Raw genomic sequence first — 22,956 nt, forward strand, 5'->3', positions numbered from 1 at the left:
ATGGAAAGGACCAGGACTTGCCAACATTTGCAGGTGGCAATGAAGTGCAAGATTGAGGGGATGCGGGGGGGCTCATTGGATCTCTTTGATTCTTCTGTTCAGAAAGAAAAGAGCGGAAGAACATGGCTAACATTCTTAAGGGCCCTGGGCCAATGCGGGTGTTCTCATTGAATTTTCACCGGGGCCCTATGCAATAGGTGCTGGTTTTATCCCTCTAGTTCAGATGAGAAAACTGAGGCCAGGAGCTTGTTCAAGATCACATGAGCAGCAAGGACTCTTGCTTCCGATCTCCCTGACACCTGCTTCAGGAGGCAGGTTGCCTCCTGAAGCCACTGCATCACCGTGAATGTGCATCTCCCACGAGGGCGGGTGCGTGGTTTGCAGCCACAGGGAGGCGTTTTCAGAGCCCACCTGGAGTTGGATGACATTGCTTTCCTTTGTCCTGACACCAAAAAGGAAACTGGCATGGCCACTCTGAATATTTTTTCTTCTTTGGCATTTGGTTGCCTTTTTTCCCTCCTCCATTGGCAATAGTTCTATCAGGTTCTCAGTCAAAATAATGCATTGCCCAAGCACAAACGTGACCCTCGCTGTGTCATGGGAACACATTGCACAGAGAACTCCATCACACTCAAACACCGGCTGTGCCTTGCCAGCCCTGGTGGACTTGAAGTTTGGATAAGCTTTAAGTTTGTGGAGCAGCTCAGCTCTGGGATCGTGGTAAGAGTGGGATCTAGAGAGATGCGAGTTCCTCCTGCAAACGTGCTCTTGAGCCTATGTTGAGGTCAGTAACCATGCTCAGCCACAGTGGCCTCTGCAGGTTGAGGAGGGATTCGCTGTCCTTCCAGAAGCTTCTCTCTAGTTTCAAATGTCATACCCAAATGAAGAAAGGAATGCTTCCTTTGAAATTGATGCCATCCTCGGAGCCACCACACTGAGTGCGGGCCTCTTGCACCCCCATGCAGGGTCCTGCTTTGCTCTTCCTGTCTTCCCTGCTGCAAGACCTTAGGGAATGCCCATGGACGGGGCACTTCCTGAGCAGGTTTTCACTAAAGGAAACACTCAGCAAAATAAAGAAAGTTCCTAGCATACCGTCCAGGCCTATCTAATGTTTCATGAGGACAATAGAAGGCATCATTTGTTTTCAGAGCATAATTTTATTATATCTTAATGCAAGAAAAGGTAAGATAAATTTCCTATTATTTTAAAATAACTGTGTCATTGTTATAATACCACACTATGATAATAACCATTTTACTGAAAATGATGAATATATAATTGCCTTTCTTCTATATTAGCATATTATGATTTACCACCACAAATGTTGTTTTTCTTTTCTTAATTAATTTTTATACTTTCAATATTGAAAACCTTTTTAGCATCTTCTAAACTGGTTCATTCAGGCTTACACTGTAGACCTTTTGCAACAAGCCTATAGTTCTGCCATCATCTCTCTTTTCAGATGGTAAATTGCCCTGAAAGGTTTAATGAATAAATGAATACATTAATTAACAATGCCCAGAGAAGGGTCTCATTAAAACAGCATGTGTTTGGGATGCTCAGCTGGCATTCGGTGGATGGGGGCTGACTCTCTTATGATGAAAGATGAACTTAAGCCCCCTGAACTGTCTCCTTATGACTCATAAGAGTTTTTACTGGTATGGTTATGTAAACGAGCAGAGCATAAGGGAAATTATTGTTTAATTTCAAAAACATAACTCAGTCATGAATACAAAGTGTGCTCCTGCTTCATGCTTTGATGTCTAAGGTGACTCACTGCATGGTACTGCACTTGAAAGGAGATGGGGCGTGGAGCAGGTTTGCCTGCCCGAGGGAGGTCATCCCATGTGTCAGGAGGATGCAAAGTACCTCTTGTGGGCAGGGTTCACCTTCAGTGCCCTCCGCTGAGACTAAAGGTGCAGAGACGCCCTGCAGGGCAGGACTGTGACATGGCCTGTTCTGCATTCTGCACTACGTGGAGGATTTGCTACCCACCATGTGCCTGTAGCGCTACCCCCAACTCTGTGACAACCCCCCAGACTCCCACATAGTTTCAAAGGCAGCCCCTTGGCAGGTGGTGATGCGGGTTCTGCCTCAGGTTCAGAACATGTTCAGAAAGTAAGGTTCTGCCAAGTCCTAAAGATGCCATGTGCACAGGCTGTGAAGTGCCCATTTGTCTCTCTTGGATTAACTTGCAATCAATCTAATTGAGTGCTGTTTTTAAATCCAGCAAGACACAATTTGTTTATTTTAGTTTGTTTTCTAAATAAAGAATGATTACAGAAAGAGGCTTGGGAGGTCTCAGGAAAACAGAGAGGTAAAAGTGCTCCATGCAAATAAAACCCAGAACCTTCTCAATGATGTGTTTAGAGGCTCAAACAAGGTAGAGTAGTGCACAGAGGCTGAGCCTTGGCCAAGGTGTCCCAAGTGCATTGGGGAGACACTCACGTCTACTTAATCTTTCCAGGTCCCAGAGTTATGACCTCCAGCTTTTCATATCCTGGGAGGAGATTGCTCTTAAAGGGATGCTCATCTTAACCAAACTCAAGACAGCGATGTCTAGAACAAGAAAGCTGACATGTTGATCTGTGCTCAAACCAGAGTTGAGCTGGCTCCGAGAGCTTCTGGTCTCCAGGATCCACATGGCCTTTGGAAACCAAAGCTCAATTCCAGGGGCTCAGGGCCAGAGAATCAAGCAAACGTGCTGTTTACAGAAACTGAAATAATTCACTCATTCAACAAATATTAGTCAGCACCTACTCTGGTCTAGCAACTGTTTTCAGGGCTGTGACCAAGACAGACAATGCCTTTGTCAAGCATGGAGCTTAAGTTCTAGTTAGTCGTAGATTCTGGCATTGAATCCCTAGAAAAGTGAGGAAAGCAAATGTCAAATAGTAAATATCAGAAAGGAAACACAACAGTGTTGCAGGAGCTGGGAAAGGCTGAGACCCGGATGACCCGAAGGCCCATCCATGTGCAGGCCAGGAAGGGTGCTCCATTCAGAAGCACAGCAGGTGCAAAGGCCTTGAACTGGGGATGAGAGTGGCTCAAGGATGCGATCAAGTTCAACTCACAAAGTGGGAGCTGATTGTGAAATTCAAAGGAGATCCTTGTAGCTTCCAAGGCCGGACCATGGTCTGAGACAGAGCAGAGAATCAGCAGATGGAACAGGTTAATAAAGCAATGGACTGAAATGTTCAGGATTCCTCTGGTTGTTCTATGTGATTTCCCATGGCTGTCTCACCCCTCAAAGCTGTTGGCACGGTGCCCAGACTGCTGACTGCACTCAGATACATGTTAACAAATGTTCACGGCACTGCAGAAAGCAGAGTGGAGAGGAGTGGACAGCCCTGCAGTGGCTAAATGCTTTTGTTAGAATGCAATTGTCTGTAGCCGCAGATGATCAGCTTTCTCCATTCACCAAGATGGCCCATGCAGGCCTTGGCTTCCCGGGGAGAATTAGTTTTCATCTCTGACTTAGACTTTTTTTTGTTAAGGAACAACACATGTCACATAAAACTTTTTTTTGACATGACAATACCTGGAATAATTAGATACATAAAGAACAATGAGGGAGCTGCGCTTTCCTGAGTGTATTTTGAGGAGTCATTACCCACCATCAGTGCCTTTCAAATGTCACTTGTGGAGTGTTCGTCTGTTTGTCGTGAAGCACAAAACTTTTTCTCTATTCTTTGCCAAAGTAGTTGAGAGCATTTTAAATCTCTGTGTTGAACTATGGCAAGTCACTCCAAAATTAAAGTGCTCAAAACCTTTATTTTGAAAAGCCCGAACGGTGCCCATCAAAGCAGCACAGAGAACACTGTCTTTTCAGTACTCACCCAGCTCATTCCTCTGGAAATGTCAGATATGCTCTCATTTAAATAATTTGACAGCTCACAAGAAGCTATCTGATGAGTATTGCATTCAATTTTTAAAAGTACAACAAAAAAAGTCAAGAAGTTTTTCTTCCAAAGAATTTATCATTAATTCACACAAGCTACTTTATATGTGGTCGCCTACTAAATGCAATTATTTAATTTCTCTGTTTCTCTCTCTCTCCTTCTCCTTCTCTTTTTCTGCAAGTGGAGGCTGCGAAGACCCATTTTAATATAAAGGACACTTGGGCTTTTCACCTGAAATGAAGAAACAATGCATTAAGGCTGCTTAAGTAGGCTTCACACATTGAATATGTTTGCAGGAATGTCTAAACACAGAAGTGTTTGACACATATAGAAAAATACATGTATTTTAAAGACATGCTTGACTCAAAGCACCTGAACATTTTATTTACCACCATGAGGCAGCTCAGTGAAAATCCAGCCTGGCCTGTTTTGTGACTACACACATTCCATTTGGTTAAAGAAGCACTCAGTGTGCAGGGGTGGTTGTGTACCTCCTTAAACTTGTGTCCTGCACATTGAATTTGACTGGATAGAGATGAACATGAGCCCCTGAAAGATGAGGTGATTGCCACTCATCTTGTTCCCAGGATGTTCCAGACCTGGGGAGACAAACGTTAGGCTTTTTGTGGTTTGCAGTGTCTCAGGTTGAATGGACGTTGCAGGTCTAGGCGACGGATACTCAGGGATACAAGGGAGTCAGGGGCTCCCTTACAGCTGTTCCCGCGCCTGTCATTCATTTAGCTCTTTAGCCTCTACTATGTCTTCCTCTTCTACTACTTTCTGTCTTTGGGTTAAAATGTGGAGAGCTGACTTGAGTGAGTAGCACACTCTCATGCTAGGGCCAGTCCTTCACATCATGAGTGGGCTGCAGCCACCCCAGGCTTCTGGGGAATAAGGTGGGGTACGGGAAGCAATTAAGAAATTGCTTTGCTGACACAGCCCCTTTGTACAGAGCACCTTGTCTCTGAGGGAACAGCTATCCTCTGTTGGGGAAAATCGGGCCCAGCGAGCCTGACTTGCTGTGCACATTTGGGATGTGGCCGGAGCCTCAGAATCCACTTGGGAGGGTGTGTACCGGCTGCCGTGTTTCCTTTCGGCAGGCTTAAATTAATTTCTTCAAATGTTCCCGTTAGTTAACAATGATTGATAGAGTAAAGATATTATTAATAAAAATTAGGTACTCAGCTAGGGAATGGACTTTTGTTCGTGCCTCAGCACTCAGCGAAGAGCAGATGAAAAAGGTGTTTTTAGCAGCATGCAATTGGAATGAGTCGGGCCAGGTGGAAAATGAATTCAGCCATTCATCAAAGCTGTCAGGACGGGTCTCTCACCAGAAGTGTTTACCAGTGTTCACCATGAGCTTCCGAGTTCTGCTAATGGGAGCTCGTTCGACTGTAACTCAGAGGACTTGGAAAACGACTTGGGTGACTTAGCATACCTATTTTATTGAATTCGCCTAAGTGTGTGACTCTTGATGCTGACACTTATGGGAATGCACAGTGGGACTTCCAGAAAAGTTACCAGTGCAGTTCAGAAAAATGCCTCCATGAGGGTGGGAGCCTTTGAAGAAGTCTAGGTGGCATGTGCTCTGGGGAGGGGAAGAAGCAAGGGGCACAGCGGTGTCAGGAGTGAAAAACGAGCCGCTTATTCCACGCACATAGTAACATAAATCTGATTCAAAAAAGTGAGAGACAAGAGGAGTTGACAGGAAAGCATATGGAAAAAGTTAAATAAAAACTCAAGCTGCTATCACCATTACTCTATGTCTAGAGATTTATTGGGGAGTGGGTGTGTTTACTGTCCATACAACACACATGCTGCTTAGTCATTCGTAGCCTTGTGCAGCTGAGTTCCCACGGGTGTAGAGCTGGTCTTCCTGGCTGGGCCTGGGCAGCAGACATTTGCTGAGCACCTACTATGTACCAGGTGTGGTTTGGGGCAATGAGGATGCTAAGAGGAGTGAGAATACAGACTCCTAGAAGTTGTCAACTCTGCTTGGACTGTCTTGTCCCCTCCATACTTAGCACTCCATAGGAGCCAATTGTTAAATAAATTAAAAAATTTGCACCCCAAAAGAACTGTGATTTTTAATTCCCCCTTCTAGAATTTAGGAGTGTCTGCTCAGATGTGCCTGGCACTATGTTAAGTATGTTTATTTGGGTTCCCAAATCTAATCCTTGTGAAAAAGCAGGTGCCATAATTATCCTCATTTTGCAGATGAGGAAATCGAGGAAGCATAGAGAGGGTATGCCTTGGCTTAGGGCTACACAGTCAAGATGTAAAAGGAAACCCTTGCCTCCAGAACCCACACTGTTGGCTTCTACACGACATTGCCTCCCCAAACCACCCCATGGACCCTACAGATAAAAAATACTGAGCCAATTTGTACTTCTTCTAAAAAAAGATTTTATTTTTAACATAGAGATGGGGTCTTGCTATGTTGCCCAGACTAGTCTTGAACTCCTGGACTCAAGTGATCTTCCCACCTCAGCCTATCAAAATGTTGGCATTACAGGCATGAGCCACCACACTCAGCGCAATCCTTACTTCTGATGCTGTTACTGACCAAGTGGGATCAACTGCTCAGTGAGGTTGATTAGACCGTATAGAAGTTAGTGTCCAAAAGTCCAGGGACCCCATTGCCTTCCAATTCATGAGCACTTGACTCTGGCACTTACGGAGAGAGCTCCAAAGGCCTGGGAGCTGAGGCCAGCCCCTGCAACAGATAGCTACGTCCTCACCCTGCTGGCCCTGCCATGTCAGCTCCCGACAGGCAGCGAGGGATTTGGAAAGAGGCCTCTTGCATCATCGCTTCCTTGTGCCAAGCCAGGGAAAGAAAACTTGTATAACCTAGGCCAGCTTTCGGCAGAAAACTGGAGGGTAGAAATCCATGGAATCGAAAGTTAAAGAATTACAGAACTTATATATGAGAAGGTGCAGGGGGCCCTGAACCCTGCTTCCCAGGTTCCTGTTTGAAACACCCACTTACCGAGAAGATGAGCCCTCCCTATCTGTGTTGGCTTGTGATTCTATTATCCCATAGCGGATTTTTCATCTGCTTCACGATTTTGCTTTTTAAACATTCAAAACACCAAAATGTACATTTCTTTCCCCGTTGCCATTGATCTTGCTAGGCTGCTTCTTCAAAGCAATGTAGGCTAGTTTTGGGAAGGACGCTTGTCAACTGGCATCGTTTCCCATCAGACTCTGTGGTCATTTTTCAGATAAATCGTGTTCTCTGTGTGCAGGAGAATGGACTTTACTTCTGCACCAGGCTACAAGAACAGCAGTCCTGAGGATGCTCAATGTCCACTAGATGTCCACTTGGAAATATTTCAGGTTTCTATAGTTCAGATAGAGGCCCCTGATCCTGACAAGGTGTGCAGAGGCCGGACCCCTATCCTGGGAGATGTGTCCAATCGCCCAAGCCTTGACAAATGTGAATTCTACCCTCCTTGGTAGAGGAGCTGACAGGGTGACTTAGATTTACTGAGTTTTTGGAATTGTCCCCAGCGTGGATCAGAAAAGACATTTTTGTTCCGCGCTGCACTATTACCGGCAAGCGGAACAATTTGCATAGTTACCAGGGAGCTCCGGGGATGGGTAGCGTTCAGTTCTCAAGCAATTATCTTTATTTCCAATAGAGTTAACTGCACTGCAAAGTGGATCCATTTTCTCGCTGCAAAATAAGCGCATTGGATTGTTTTTGTGGTAACTATGCAATTAGTTCTTTTTGCTCATGCCTTGCCTGGTGCTGCTGTCTTTTCTCTGTGAGTGTGTTTGAAATAGTATTCAGTGGCAAATTTGTTCTCACTCAGAGAATGGACTTGCTTACTCTGTAATACCTGAAATCAAGGGCACTGTGGATCCCCAGGGCCGTCTCCACTTTAGGGAGGAGGAAACGGAAACCAAAGCCTAGTGAGCTGCCCAGCGGACACCTCATTCCCAGCAGTGCCATGATGGAGCCATCTGTTTGTGTCCCAGATCTTCCGTTGGTCCTTCTAGAGTCTAACACAGATGGTGCACACATTTTAAAAGACCGCATGTAGCCACCTAGTGCCCTCAACTCTAAAAATCATATGCAAACAAAGGTTGGGAAAAAATGAGAATGGGGAAAGATGTTAATAAAAATCTGGATATGCTCTATGATATGCAAACTGAAGGAGAGAACTCAGGCAGGCCTATAAAAAATGGGGGCAAGCCTGAGTTTCACACTGCTTTTCGTCTTATCCTCCTTAGTCATCCCTTTCCACCTAAGGTAGCTGTGGACTTAAATTCCCTGGCAGGTTTCTTCAGCAGCCCATTTTCACATGCACATGCTGCATAGGAGCAAAGACCTCCTGAACTTCCAACAAGAAGGGCCGCTCAGCAGACACCGGGCCGCCAGCCATCCAGCGCAGGTGAGAGTGGAGTGAGGCAGACAAAAAACCCACCATGGGCTTCAGGATCTACGGCAGGCAATGTGTACAGTGAGATAAAGGGACAGGACATCCCCAGTGGCTATGACCTTGGAGCATATCTCATCCATGTCTGCACCGCCCAAGTGAGGAGAATGAGGCCTGGGCAGGTTTCTGGGGGAGCTGAGACTGGAACCAACCCAGGTCTCTTGAGTCTTGTTCCTTGTAAAATGACTATGGGATCTTGTCTTCATTAAGATGCTTTTAGCTGCAAACAACAAGGCCACCCAACTCCAAACAGCTTAAATGAAAAGGGATGCTTCTATCTTATACTCTAAGAAGTACCCAGAAGATTAACACAGGAGAGTAGCTCTAGAATCTGCTTGTCCTGACTCTGAGGCTGATTCTCCTATTATTGCCCTGGGCTGCAGCCTTCATATAAGCGAATGGTCAGCGTCACAGAGAGGTGGCATTGCTCTCTGAAGGGCGAGATCCTTCCTGGGATGGAGGTGGCGTGTAATGTTGGGCTGTGGCACATGCGTGGTTTCTCGTGGCTGGGGTGCCAGTAGACCTCCCCATAAATCTGACAGAGAAAGCTCCGAAGAAAATAAGCCAGCTTTTACAGAGTCACTTTGCTGTGGGTCAGTGGTGACTGAAACAGGAGATACCCAGGCCTCCCAAAGGTTCTAATACCTGGATATTTAACTTGTCTTCTGGGCACATGTTTGCAGCAAGAATCATGCTTTAATAACAGGCACCAAGCAAAGTGGTGTAAGTCTAGATTCATTTTTATTTCCTTATTGTGGGAAAAAAATACAAGAACAAACAAAATCACAACACTTCTGGGGAAAGAGTTCTTGAGGGTTGTGAATTGTTTCTGCTGGGTACATTCAGCCCTGAGATCACTGTCTTATGACAGCACAAGCTGTGTAGTGAAGTGGGAATGATTAGGTTGAAGGCTGGACAGGGTGATGGGTGTGTTAGAGACCTGTCTGCACCCTAAGTGGGCTTTGGATACCATCCTCCAACCCCTTGCTCCGACATCTTCAAAATAAAAGACTGGACAATATAATCTTTTAAAAAAATTGAGGTGATAGTCACAGAACATAAAATTAACCATCTTCAGGTGCATAATTTAGTGGCATTTACTACATTCACAACATTGTGTAATGCCCCTCTGTCTAGATCCAAAACATTTAATCATCCCCAGAGGAGACGTCCCTACCCATTGAGCTGGAGTAATGTCATCTTTTAAGGACATTTTCAATTATATGATTTTATGACGTCAGAATAGGCACTTGACTCATTCAACTTTGTGAAGATACCCTCCAGACTGCGAAGACATTGAGATAACCCCACAGATGTGAAACTTCTAAATATTTGCCCCTAACAAACACAACTGAGGTGGGGTGGATGACCTGAATCGCCCTGGTGGATGACTCTGTGGCCGATCATTACAAGGCTGACTGGTGTTTTCCTGCTGTCAGAAGCTTCACGATGGGGCCAGTTGGGTGCCCAGTGAGTAGTATCATTGGCAACAGAGACCCAGGTGGATTTGCATAAATACCCTTCATCCCAGGACACAGGATTTACACTGTGTGTTTCTCATCACCTTCAGCAAAACCACTGTCCCTTTTTTTCTTTACCAGATAAGAGTCAGGCTTTCCTGCAAATTCAGATTCCTGAACCAAGGGGCATTTTTGTGGTCATCCCTTGGGTGTCCCTGTCACTGCCATCAGTGGCTGGGGTGAAATGAGGAGGTCGTGGCTGTGTGTTTGAGAGCCTTAGCTTGGGAAAATGGTGTCTTTGCCATCTCTGGTTCTCAACTCTTCAGCACAACTTGGTTGTGCTGTGTGGATTTTCAACATGTTCCAGCTGTGAAATTCCTTGTACTACGAACATCCAATATGGAAGCTGGAAATGTACAACAGGTCAAATCAGAGATGCCATGGGTGAGGAGGGCTTAGAGCCCGTCTCCCGCAGCCTTTCTCTCTCTCCTCTGTGAAGGGTGAGTGGAATCACCTTAAATCCCTTAGAACCCAGTTGGGAAAACACGGACCTTGACTTTACATGACCTCCAAGCACTGCTGTTGAGAGTCTTTAGAGTTTCTGTTTTTTTTTTTTTTTTTTTTTTGAGACAGAGTTTTACTCTATCGCCCAGGCTGGAGTGCAGTGGTGAGATCTCGGCTCACTATAACCTCCGCCTCCTGGGTTCAAGTGATTCTCCTGCCTCAGCCTCCTGAGTAGCTGGGATTACAGGCATGTGCCACCATGTCTGGACAATTATTTATATTTTTAGTAGAGATGGGGTTTCACCATGTTGGTCAGGCTGGTCTCAAACTCCAGACCTCAGGTGATCTGCCTGCCTTGGCCTCCCAAAGTCCTGGGATTACAGACGTGAGCCACCGCACCTGGCCCGGGATTTCTGTTCTTTTACTGGCCTCCAGGTAACCAAGAAACACCAACGTGTGTTGCAATCAGACTGTCCCCTGAATCCTCCACCGTGAGACCCCACCAAAGTCATGACTTTGTTTTCTGTTGCTCACCTGGAACGCAGCCATTCCCCATACCCACCTCCCCCGGTCACATCTGCTGCATCTTGGCTGTCCCTGCCTGTGTTTTCTGCTGTCTTTGTCACTGCTCCATCCTGCATGACATTCTACAGGCTCTTCAAAGTCCAGTTCACCCACTCTTCCAGAACCCTTCATGGTAGCCTGTTGGGAGAAATTGGGCTACAGTCCATCACAGGTGCAAAATGACACCTGAGAGGTGGCCCTGCCACTGACTACTTCTTCCCTAACACATGCTCAGTAGACCAAGTGTGGTGGACAGGCACACCCTGGCCCAGGGGACCCAGAGGACTTGTGTTTGGAACTCCCTTTGCTTCCTTAGGTCTGCCGTGACTGTCTGGCCCCCTCCTGCAGGGGCCATGTGTGAGCAGCTCAAGGAAGTTTCTCACTAACTGCAAAGCTCTGTACCAATGTCTTGATTACATTTTAGATAATTTAGATAGCAAACGGTGGCCCTGGCTCTCCCACTGGAACTGTCTATGTGGCGCTTGGCCATGTACAACTTCTCTAATTGGACTATCATGTGGGTCTGATGATAAACCAAATATTCTAACATCAGGGTGGGGGTCTCCCCAACTCCATCTTAAGTCTTTAAGGAAATTGTTTCTTATGCAGGAGAGCTCCATAACTTGTGGGATCATGTGCAAAATAAAGATGTAGGCCCCTTGTTCAAAAAGGACAAAAACCCCATGTTCCTTTCTCCCATGGTCTATCTGTTGCGGCATATTTTGCATTTGCTGTTTGATGTTGCACTCCCTTAGGCAGGGGATACACATGGAAACCAGTGCAGACCCTCACGGGTGCACAACCCTGACCTGACTTCCCCGCGCTTGTGCTCAGACCCTTGTCGGGGTGGAGGGTGGCAGTGGTCACTGAGCAGGAAGAGACAGGGGAGCGGGCAGCTGAGGCTCCATCCTCAGAAGCAGAAAGGCTGAGGGAGGCAGAACTGGGCAAGAGCCACGCTGCATGTCCCATCATCCCTTCAAATGTAGAAGTGACACAAACTTAGAAGATCACTATGAATTTCAGGCAGTGACTCCAGAGCATGAAACCCCAAGAGAAGAGCCCCCTTCTAAGAGTGAGGCATGCTCTTGACTATGAAGTGGACCCTGGGATCAGTATACAGTAGGTGCTCAGCAAGTGCTTGATGACTAGGCGCTGGGGTATAGAGAGTGAAAGGGTTCTCAGTTTGAGGACACATCTACAGAACTGGCAATAGTAGCTGCTCATCCCCTGTTGAAGGACTGGATGATTCCTTTCTCGACACTCATCTATACCCAGCTGGGTTTAGACCCTCAGTTTCCTCATCTATAAAATGGGAACGATAACAAAGGTATGTACATCAGAGAAAATCATGGAATGCATCCCATTTCTGGCATGCAGAGAAAGCCCAGTATTATCAAGATTGTTATGCCCGATGCTAGAGACATAGCAGGCATTTAATAAACGTTTGAGCTGAGGCTTCCTAGAGAATATGAGATTGCAGCAAATTGGATGTAAAACTTCTCTTTACCTTTTTAAATCTGTCTGATGATCTTGTATCAGGATATAGCTGGTGTGGTCACAAAGCAGGGAAAAAGCTATTGATATCCCTGAGTAACAGCAAAACATGGAATGGCCCCAGGAAGGTGCAGGGAGGAAGACCCTTTTCGTTTGAAACTTTTTTAGTGTCCAGTCTTTCTTTCTCCTTCCTTCCCTCATTTTGTACCTGGGTTCAACTTTTTATACGTTTTTCAAAAGAAGAGTAGCCTTGGACCTAAGAAAATCTGAGCCTAAGGAGCCTCCAAAAAGCTAGGAGGTCTCTATAGCATCTGCCCCTGAAACAACCAACGCAACTCACAGGCATAGTGAGACGCCTCCATGCCCCACCCACTGAGCACACACTGCAAAGTCCACTCAGGGGGTTCACCGGGGGTCTTCAGGGATCCCACCAGCAGGGCGCCTGTTCGGCTGCTTCTTCAAGTCCCTGTTGAAACCAACAGAGAGTACTTAGTTTTGAGGTTTATTTACAAATAAGCTGATGGTCAGATGGGCAAGACCCATGCCTTCCGCCAGCCCCTTGAAACTGTTGTCAATGAGTCCCCGTTGGGGCAGGGAGTCTCTAAGGACAGGGAAAGATGGGGGCCCGAGGGTATCATCTGCCAAGACCTAAGGCACCTGCACTCATACTTCTGCCTGTGTGTCCTCAAAACCCTCTACTTTATTATGATTCTTCTTCCAGAGACCTCTGTCCTTTGAGGCAAGTCTGTAAACCAATGTTTGCTTTTTAACATTTTGACAAGGGACAGTTGCGGGGGAGTCACACCGTCCTTCCACGCTGTAAACACAGGTAACGAAAGGATTGGCTGAGGGTCGGTGGTGACTCACTGCTCTGACATTTTACTTGAACTAGCTTTTTCTCTCCCAGAAGACTCAGAACATAAGCACCTTGAATGGACGGGTTGCATTTAGGACTCCAAATAAGTTCTGCTTTCCCATTTTTGTTTTCAATCTATGTGCTCTTTCAGGGACTCAAACCTGTTACCTTTTTATCAGCAAAATGAGACTTTCTACTAATTTGGTGGGACAAGCCTTGCCGGGAGTGATGTGTGTGTCATGGAATTGTGGTTGTGCATTGGAATGGCTAATTCCCTGATGTCAGATGCTAAGGAAGTGGCCTCAGCTACTGAGCATCACGTCACTGCTGGGTTTAGACACAACACGAACTTATGTATGGATGACAGCACCACTAATAACGAATGCCAGTGACCTAAACAGGGAATAACTTCAAATGAAACAAAATGCACCTCATATCGTAGTTACCCTGAAAGACACAACTGGCTGAATAAAATCTGATTAAATGAAACCTAGCAAAGGGTTGATAATTTTGGTGGAACTTGATGATGTGTGCATGCCCAACACGGTGTGACCCAAGTCCCCTGGGAGGGTCCTCTAAGTGAGTTTGGTTGGAGGCTACCATTCACAGTGCCTTGCATTTGCAGAGCAGCTCTTTCTAAGCCCAGTCCTGGGGTTATCTCCAGGATCATCCCACATCCCAGCAGGAAGATGGGCCAAGTCCCCACCTGACCTCATCTTAGGCAGAGAGGCTTCCACGGAAGTGTGGGCTGGCTGTGGGGAGTTGAGGCCTAGCCCTGCTCTTTTGACGTTTCACCCCATGTTCTCCAAACTCTAGCAAGCAGCTTCCACAGTTCATTAAATTGGACTGAAAGTCTGATGGCTTGCAAAGCAAATTCTTTATAACTGTTATAAAGGTTTCATTGCTTAAGCATATAATCTAGCAAAACTGCCATGCCCCCTCCACTCCCTAAATTCTAAGACTTGCCAGGGAAGTGAACAGTGTCTAGTGGACTGCAGGAGTAACTGCACTCAGCCCAGAACTCCCTGGAGGACACAGGGAAGGTTCTGGAAAGTTGGTGGTACCTCACAGGGAGGGACGTGGTGTTCCAGGCCCCAACTTCATCCTGTTCAGATACTCACTCTGCCACCCACCAGCCAGCTGGGAGTAGTTACACAGTCTCTGCCTCAGTTTCCCTATCTGTACATGGCTTGTTCATAGCCTCCACCTCAGAGGGTAGTAAGGATGCCAGGCTCTTAGAACAGTGCTCAGTATATGTGCATTCTGTGCCTACTCTATGCCAAGCACTATAGATAGAAAAATGAACAAAATAGGGAGAAATCCCTGCCCTCATGGAGTTTACATCTGGGGCGGTTGGGGGCACACAGCAGACAATCAATAGAGTGATTAGCCCCCAGTTAGGTTAGGTATTTCCAATCTTTGCCTATAAGCCACATATTTGCCCAAGTTAGGCTGCCTCCTTCCCACGAACTTTGACTGTGAACTTTGGCTGTGGGATGACATCTTATAGCTGTGGTGTTTTGCCAACCAGCAGCTCTTGGCACACAAAATGTGCTGCCAGCAGCCCTTGAAGTCCAGTAGGTGCCCTGGGCAGCCTTGTCCTCGACCCCACCTGCCTATTAAGAAAAGAGTGTTGTGTTTTGCATCAGCAGTAAAATGGATCAAGGTTTAGTCAATTGGAAGTTGTGTCAAAACTCACTACGGGTGGCTGAGGGCCCGAAGTCTCCCAGCATTCATTAACAACTATTGTTCAATGATTATCTCCCTGGGGCGTGTTGCAGTGAGTTGGCTCAAAGCATAACTGACCCTGGCCATGATCCAGAGACCTGCCCCCTGATGTCAGTGGGGAGCCTCCCTGGGTGCAGCCGAGGGGCAGGACTATTGTTTTCCACAGTATTTAAAGCTGGGAGGTTCTGCCACCGAGCACGGCCTTCCCACTGGGAACACAAACTCGCCAGCGGGAAGAACCCGGAAAGAAACCTTGGATCTCCCTTCGAGATCATCTAAAGAGAAGAAAGGTAAGTAGAGCTTTGCATTTACATTTCGAAAAATTACAAAGATGAACTCATTTTTTCCCTGAGAGTAATAACTATTTGGCAATGCACGGCCCCAGCAAAAGGCCATCGAATGTGTTTGAAGATGTCTGTTGTTTTTGTTCAGGACGCTTGCGTTTTCTATTTCAGGTGACCTCACATTCGTGCCCCTTAGCAGCGCTCTGCAGAAATGCCTCCTCGACTGCAAAACGGCCTGAACCTCTCGGCCAAAGTCATCCAGGGAACCCTGGACAGCCTGCCCAAGGCAGTGAGGGAGTTTCTTGAGAACAGTGCTGAGCTGTGTCAGCCTGATCACGTCCACATCTGCGATGGCTCCGAGGAGGAGAATGCGCGGCTTCTGGGCCAGATGGAAGAGGAGGGCATCCTCAGGCGGCTGAAGAAGTATGACAACTGGTAAGCTCGGCCCGTACTGCCTGCCCCAGCCCCCTGCAGGCAGGGCTCCCCTGTGTCTCCTGGGGGTTGGTGGAGAAAGGTGAATGAAGGCCTCTCGGGAGTTTCAGATTCTTGAGAAGTTGAATGCAATGGTCAGAACCATACAGATTTGAGTTTTGTGACGTTAGTGGGCTAGCCCAAGCTTTAAATGAGGTGGTGTGCACAAAAACTCTGCCAACTAGATTCTTGATAAAAACGAAAGACAGCCCCCGTCCTACAGACCAGCTCCTAGTTGAGTAAATGCCCACCTGGCCATGTCTTAGATGGTCTGTGTGTTCACATGGATGGACTGTTGTTAGCATGCTCAGCACTCTGCTAGGCATTGAAAGCCACGGTATTGAAGGAGATGGTTCGCTGCCCGTGGTGCTTGGCTGAAAGGAAGCCTGTGATTTTTGCAGCTGGTTGGCTCTCACTGACCCCAGGGATGTGGCCAGGATTGAAAGCAAGACAGTTATCGTCACCCAAGAGCAAAGAGACACAGTGCCCATCCCCAAAACAGGCCTCAGCCAGCTCGGTCGCTGGATGTCAGAGGAGGATTTTGAGAAAGCGTTCAATGCCAGGTTCCCAGGGTGCATGAAAGGTGAGCGGAACGTTGATTTGATTGGGAAAAATAGCAGAGAACCTTTTCTTATGACATCTATTCTAATGGTAATTCAAACAGTAATGGAAGATCCCACTACCTCAGATACCTTCCAGTTCCATACATGAAGTTGGCAATGTGTCGAAAATGCACATCCCTCTTCTGCTTTCACAGACTGTCTTATACAAACGTGGAAACCATTTCCGTGCATGTGGGTTTTCAATAGCTTGGTGGGACCTGGTTGCGTATTTATGAAAACTCTTTAATTTCAGCAGGCTCTTCACTCTCCAGTGGCCTCTCCTAACCTAGGGGGGCTGGTGGCCAGCAGGGTGTGGTGGTGTTAGTGGAAGAGGTGAAAATGGGTCTACCTGGGAAAACAATGCTGGTTGCGTTCGAAGTCCAAGGTCATTTCTCACCAGTGCCCACCCATCGTACCCTGTAGGTCGCACCATGTACGTCATCCCATTCAGCATGGGGCCGCTGGGCTCGCCTCTGTCGAAGATCGGCATCCAGCTGACTGATTCACCCTACGTGGTGGCCAGCATGCGGATCATGACGCGGATGGGCACGCCCGTCCTGGAAGCACTGGGCGATGGGGAGTTTGTCAAATGTCTCCATTCTGTGGGATGCCCTCTGCCTTTACAAAGTAAGTGTATTATTTCAGAATCAAAAGTCAAAATAAAAAAAGAAAGCTGAACAACAAACCCCGGCGGGTGCCTCGGGGACCCCCAAGCAGGGCCCTGGCGCACTGACGTGGGAGGGGTCCTTGTTCACAGAGCCTTTGGTCAACAACTGGCCCTGCAACCCGGAGCTGACGCTCATCGCCCACCTGCCTGACCGCAGAGAGATCATCTCCTTTGGCAGTGGGTACGGTGGGAACTCGCTGCTCGGGAAGAAGTGCTTTGCTCTCAGGATAGCCAGCCGGCTGGCCAAGGAGGAAGGGTGGCTGGCAGAGCACATGCTGGTGAGTCTGCAGGAAGCCCTGAGGTGCAGATGAGAGACCCTGGGGGTGGCAGAAACAAACAGCATTACAGTTCCCATCCGACAAGACCTAGTACACCTTTCCGAGCGTGCAGGTTCCCAGACAGATTGGAAAACCCTACCAGTAATGATTAGTGCACACGTATACATCACTTTTGAAGGCCCCCAAACACCAGGGGACCATAGAGATCCTTTGGACTTCATGATTCTGTGAATGTTTGTTTGCACTGATACCTGAAGAAATAGATCTTGAGGGCCTACATTCCAACCTCTGGGCTGAAGTACCAACCTCGGGGAGAAGGAAACAAAGATCACAACAAAGACTCTTGTCCCCGGCCGGGTGCGGTTGGTCAAGCCTGTAATCCCAGCACTTTGGGAGGGCGAGACGGGAGGATCACGAGATCAGGAGATCGAGACCATCCTGGCTAACACGGTGAAACCCCGTCTCTACTGAAAAATACAAAAAACTAGCCGGGCGAGGTGGCGGGCGCCTGTAGTCCCAGCTACTCGGGAGGCTGAGGCAGGAGAATGGCGTAAACCTGGGAGGCGGAGCTTGCAGTGAGCTGAGATCTGGCCACTGCACTCCAGCCTGGGCGACAGAGCAAGACTCCATCTCAAAAAAAAAAAAAAAAAATGAATCTTGTCCCCAACAGATCCTGGGTATAACTAACCCCGAGGGTGAGAAGAAGTACCTGGCAGCAGCATTTCCCAGCGCCTGCGGGAAGACCAACCTGGCCATGATGAACCCCAGCCTCCCCGGGTGGAAGGTTGAGTGTGTTGGGGATGACATCGCCTGGATGAAGTTTGACGCACAAGGTGACTCTTTTAGACCCAACTGTTGGTAACGATTGGACTCGAGTGAATTATTGACCTTCAAAACATGCCACGTTCTCCTTGATCCAGTGTTTGGATTTTTAAAATCTGTAAGTCCAGAGTTGGCCAAACCTTAGAAATATGTATTCTGTAAGAATTCTTCAATTTAATATTCAATCTGGATTGAAACTGGGCCATATGTTGCTGTTTGTTTACATACATACATTTGTTTAATTGGTATTGGTGGAAAATTGTGGAGGAAGCAAGAATTGTAAACATCTCAAAGTTGCATATGATGCTTGGATGAAAAGAGATAAATGTATATTCTAGGGAGGGAAGAAAGATTTGAGAAGTTGGCATAGAAATTAGTCTGGCAAGATATAAGAGTATGTATTCTGCTTTGCCTGGCACTCACTACTACTTCTCTGGTTTAAATCTCCAGGTAATTTAAGGGCTATCAATCCAGAAAATGGCTTTTTTGGTGTCGCTCCTGGGACTTCTGTGAAGACCAACCCCAATGCCATCAAGACCATCCAGAAGAACACCATCTTTACCAACGTGGCCGAGACCAGCGACGGGGGCGTTTACTGGGAAGGCATTGATGAGCCGCTAGCTTCAGGCGTCACCATCACTTCCTGGAAGAATAAGGAGTGGAGCCCAGAGGATGGTGCGTCCCCGCCAGAGGCCTCGGTGCGCCGGGCTGCAGGGACTGCCTGTTTGAGCCAGGCACTCATGGGCCTTTCTCCATCTTACAGGGGAACCTTGTGCCCACCCCAACTCGAGGTTCTGCACCCCTGCCAGCCAGTGCCCCATCATTGATGCTGCCTGGGAGTCTCCGGAAGGCGTTCCCATTGAAGGCATTATCTTTGGAGGCCGTAGACCTACTGGTGAGGCTCTCCTTCATTTTGGCTGGGAACATGGGTGTGCTGGGTACCAAAGGGCATCTGTGAAATCTCTGCTTTTCCATGACCTTGTCAGAGGGTACCCAGGGGCTTCCTTTCTTGAGCTTCCTTTCCAAAGAGCCAGAAAAATTGGCAAGTTCAAATGTAGAACCAACCCTTCTGGTCACCTGGAACCTTTCTGAATCCTTAATCTATCATAGCTTGATCAAATTTTACTTTTTACTTTGTGGCCTCAGTCATGTAACTTTGACTTAGCAGTTTTCTGCAGTTTAGCTTGGTGAATGCAAAACTAGCTCAATTACAAAGTTATTGTCTTCCATGTCTTTCCATGTTGTGAATGACACCACTGGTTGTAGAGGCTGAATTTTAAAGCCTCTAATGAATGTTTCTTTTTTTTTTTTTTCCTGCTAAAGGTGTCCCTCTAGTCTATGAAGCTCTCAGCTGGCAACATGGAGTCTTTGTGGGGGCGGCCATGAGATCAGAGGCCACGGCAGCTGCAGAATATAAAGGTAAGTCAAAGTCCTGATTTGAAACCACAGAGAAGTGGGATTAGAGCGCTCTTCATCACTCTTATATCTCTCTCCTTCTCTGTGTCTGTGTGTGGGGAGAGAGAGAGAGAGAGGAGAACAAAGCATGCTGATGTCAACAATCAATGGGGTCAGTTTTGCCTAGGAGAGCATCATTTACCAATGGAAGCTCTCTGTCTAACAGGCAAAATCATCATGCACGACCCCTTTGCCATGCGGCCCTTCTTTGGCTACAACTTCGGCAAATACCTGGCCCACTGGCTTAGCATGGCCCAGCACCCAGCAGCCAAGTTGCCCAAGATCTTCCATGTCAACTGGTTCCGGAAGGACAAGGAAGGCAAATTCCTGTGGCCAGGCTTTGGAGAGAACTCCAGGGTGCTGGAGTGGATGTTCAACCGGATTGATGGGAAAGCCGGCGCCAAGCTCACACCCATAGGCTACATCCCCAAGGAGGATGCCCTGAACCTGAAAGGCCTGGGGCACATCAACGTCATGGAGCTCTTCAGCATCTCCAAGGAATTCTGGGAGGAGGAAGTGGAAGAGATTGAGAAGTATCTGGAGGATCAGGTCAATGCTGACCTCCCCTGTGAAATCGAGAGACAGATCCTTGCCTTGAAGCAAAGAATAAGCCAGATGTAATCAGAGCCTGAGTGCTTTACCTTTAAAATCATCCCCTTTCCCATCCACAAGGTGCGATAGAAGCGAGAGAGGGCAAGTTTTCCCAAATTGATGCCACCATAACAATCATCACTGCCGTGCACAGATCTGAAAGGCACACTTTGATTTTTTTGAGGGTAAGAACCACAGAACACCAGCTAGTAGCCAATGAAATTGAGAAGGGAAATCTTGGCACGCCTCCAGAAATTTACACCCAATGCATAGTTTGTTCAAATTTAAGGTTACTCAGGCATTTGATCTTTTTACTGTTTTTTCACTTTAGCTGTGTGGATTAGCTAGAATGCACACCAAAAAAATACTTGAGTTGTATATATATGTGTGTGTGTATGCGTGTGCATATACGTCCACATGTGTCTGTGTGGTATATTTGTGTATGTGTATTTGTATGTGCTGTTATCGAAAATATATTTAATACCTTTGGAAAAATCCTGGGCAAGATGACCTCCTAGTTTTCCTTGAAAAAAAGTTGCTTGGTTATTAATAAGAGTGCTTAAATTATTTTTATACACCATTGTTCCTTACCTTTACATAATTGCAATATTTCCCCTTTACTACTTCTTGGAAAAAAATTACAAAATAAAGTTTTATAGAAAAGATGGATTTGCTTTGCTCAGTTTTTCTTATTTGAGCTACCAAGCAGAGTGAACTCTGATTAAACATCTTGTGATTTAAATCCTGCCCCCTCCCCAAGAAGGTGGGGATGTTCAGAATCACCCTTGAAGAGCAGGTGGGTTGTCTGGTCCCAGGGAGAAGGAAGGAGCCGATGGGGAGGAATGAGTCAGGGAACCGTAGTTGGGGTTTTCTGAATTTGTTGAAGCCACTAGTTGGCGTCCTTTAACAATTCTACAAACATTTAGATGGTGAGGCTTCTGTGGCTGGACTGGGAAGATTTAATGCATGTTTTTTTGACAATTTGGGTCTGGAGGGGGCTTAGGCTTCCACAAAAATTACATTGTGGACAGTTTCATAGGATTTTGCCTTTTAACTCTTCAAAGCAACAGTTTTCTCAACTGTCATCCCCACGTGGGAGCAGGGGAAGACAACTGTTCTTGAGAAGGAGAAGCCGACAGGATCTGGGTTGAGCAAGCATTAATTGAGCGCCTTCTATATCCTGGACATCATGCCAACACCATGGGCTGCCCAAGAACAGAGGTGGGTGGTTTGGTCCCCAGCTCTGCCTTGAACCTCACCTGCCCTCCTCTACTGTCAGTGTTTATTGGCTATTCCAGAACGGTACAAACAAACCATAAACTTTATATTACAGATTCATTCTGTGTAAATACTATTATCTTCAAGTTGTAGTTTCTTTCTTGGGTCCAGGCTGTGAAATTGGCTTCACCCCTACCACACCCCAGCGGACAGGCTTGTTCTCATGTCATGCTCCACCCCTCCAGTCTCCTCAATTGGAAAACTTGCCTCTTTTCCTCACTTCCTCTGCTCCTTACAATGGCTTCACATGGAAGGTGAAGCCGAGATCACCCCGATTTTACAGGCGAGGAAACTGAGGCCAGGAGTGTCCATTGGGGCTGAGAAATTGCCAGGATTTCCTTCCCCATTAAGGAGCTGAGAGTCCTAGCTCCAGACTCATTGGCTTGTTCTAACATCAAAACCACTGATGGGAAAAACCACTTAGTGGAATTCAATGCTATCTGCTGTATTAGTTTAAATCAGTGGCATTCAAACTTGTTTCTCCTTTTCACTGCAGAACACGTTCTTGACATGTACTTGACTCAGAGTCCCATGTCTAAAGGAGACAGAGCTCAAGGCAGCCCACGTGAGGCTGGGGAGGGAGTCCAGAGTGCAGGCCACCTGGCCTCCATTTCCCCACTCCTTGGGGGCCTTTGGGCAGCTCCTTGAACCCCTGAAAGAGGCCACCAGGATAAGGTTTGTTAAAATGCATGCCTCATGCCCCACTGTCCTATGATGGGCTTTTGGTACTCTTCACTCCCCCAGCAGGCAAAGACATTGGCCATCCCCAAATTCCTTCCCCTCCTGCACAGCGTCACCAACCTGCCAAGCAGCCTCATATTGGACCATTTGCCAGCAGGCCCTGCAAGTCTGGGGGACAGCCTAGAGGAGGTGACTTACATGCGCAGCATAAGAGTTTTCAGGGGACCAAAAGGACTCAATACATGCCATTGGCTCCTGACTCAGTTTCCCCAAGCCATGCCTCCTGAGTGCTCCATCTGTCTCCAAATCCTGGTTTCTGTGCGGGGACCTCTGTCTACAATAAACAGGATACTATGAACTCATTCTTCAATGTCCTCTTGTCGTGCTTTCAGATGATTCAAAGTACATAAGCTAAGCCCATTTGCAGGAAGCTCATAGAGGATGAGTGGCTCGTCACTTGAAAATATGGTTGGAGTGAGATGGAAAGCCCAGAGTCTCCTGATTCCTGGTCTACCACTGGACCACACAGCTCCAAAACCAACACTGGAACTGACGTCCTCTACTGGAATCCAATGTAAGAGCTGCCCCCTGACCTCCAGGAAGCTGTGTTGGAGTCTGGGTTAAAGACCAGAAAACAATAGTTATGCAACAAATATTGAACCAGGACAACAAACCTGCCCTTATTCCCAGTTGAGTCATTTAGGGGGCACTGGCAGGTAGGCAGGTGGTGTGGGGTGGCTAGGTGGAGCCGGGCACACTTGGGAGCCAGGAATTACAGGGCTCTCTCTCTTCTCTCCCTCTCCCCTGGGGCCTACCCTAACCTGGAGCCCCCTGGGCTGCTCACTCGGCCCTCTGGGTGCCAACAGCCTGCACT

At 47.2% G+C, this 22,956-nt stretch overlaps 1 protein-coding gene and 1 long non-coding RNA gene across 2 annotated transcripts; one reads left to right on the forward strand and one right to left on the reverse strand.

The window, feature by feature from the left end:
- Positions 1–9,069: 9,069 nt before the first annotated feature.
- LOC111555660 lies at positions 9,070–13,029 on the reverse strand. Its single transcript, XR_002735589.1, has 2 exons — positions 12,880–13,029; positions 9,070–11,013 (listed from the first exon to the last, which is right to left on the reverse strand). It is a non-coding gene; the product is annotated as an uncharacterized LOC111555660 (long non-coding RNA).
- A 2,119-nt stretch (positions 13,030–15,148) lies between these two features.
- Positions 15,149–20,779, forward strand: PCK1 (phosphoenolpyruvate carboxykinase 1). The gene is made up of 10 exons (XM_023231940.2): positions 15,149–15,243; positions 15,409–15,672; positions 16,110–16,291; positions 16,734–16,937; positions 17,068–17,255; positions 17,926–18,088; positions 18,528–18,752; positions 18,841–18,972; positions 19,401–19,496; positions 19,699–20,779. Exons 2-10 carry the CDS (start codon positions 15,449–15,451, stop codon positions 20,151–20,153), a joined length of 1,869 nt encoding a protein of 622 aa, XP_023087708.1. The 5' UTR covers positions 15,149–15,243; positions 15,409–15,448; the 3' UTR covers positions 20,154–20,779.
- Positions 20,780–22,956: the final 2,177 nt, after the last annotated feature.

This window comes from Piliocolobus tephrosceles, chromosome 20 (genome assembly GCF_002776525.5).
Source record: "Piliocolobus tephrosceles isolate RC106 chromosome 20, ASM277652v3, whole genome shotgun sequence".
NCBI classification, from domain to species: domain Eukaryota; kingdom Metazoa; phylum Chordata; class Mammalia; order Primates; family Cercopithecidae; genus Piliocolobus; species Piliocolobus tephrosceles.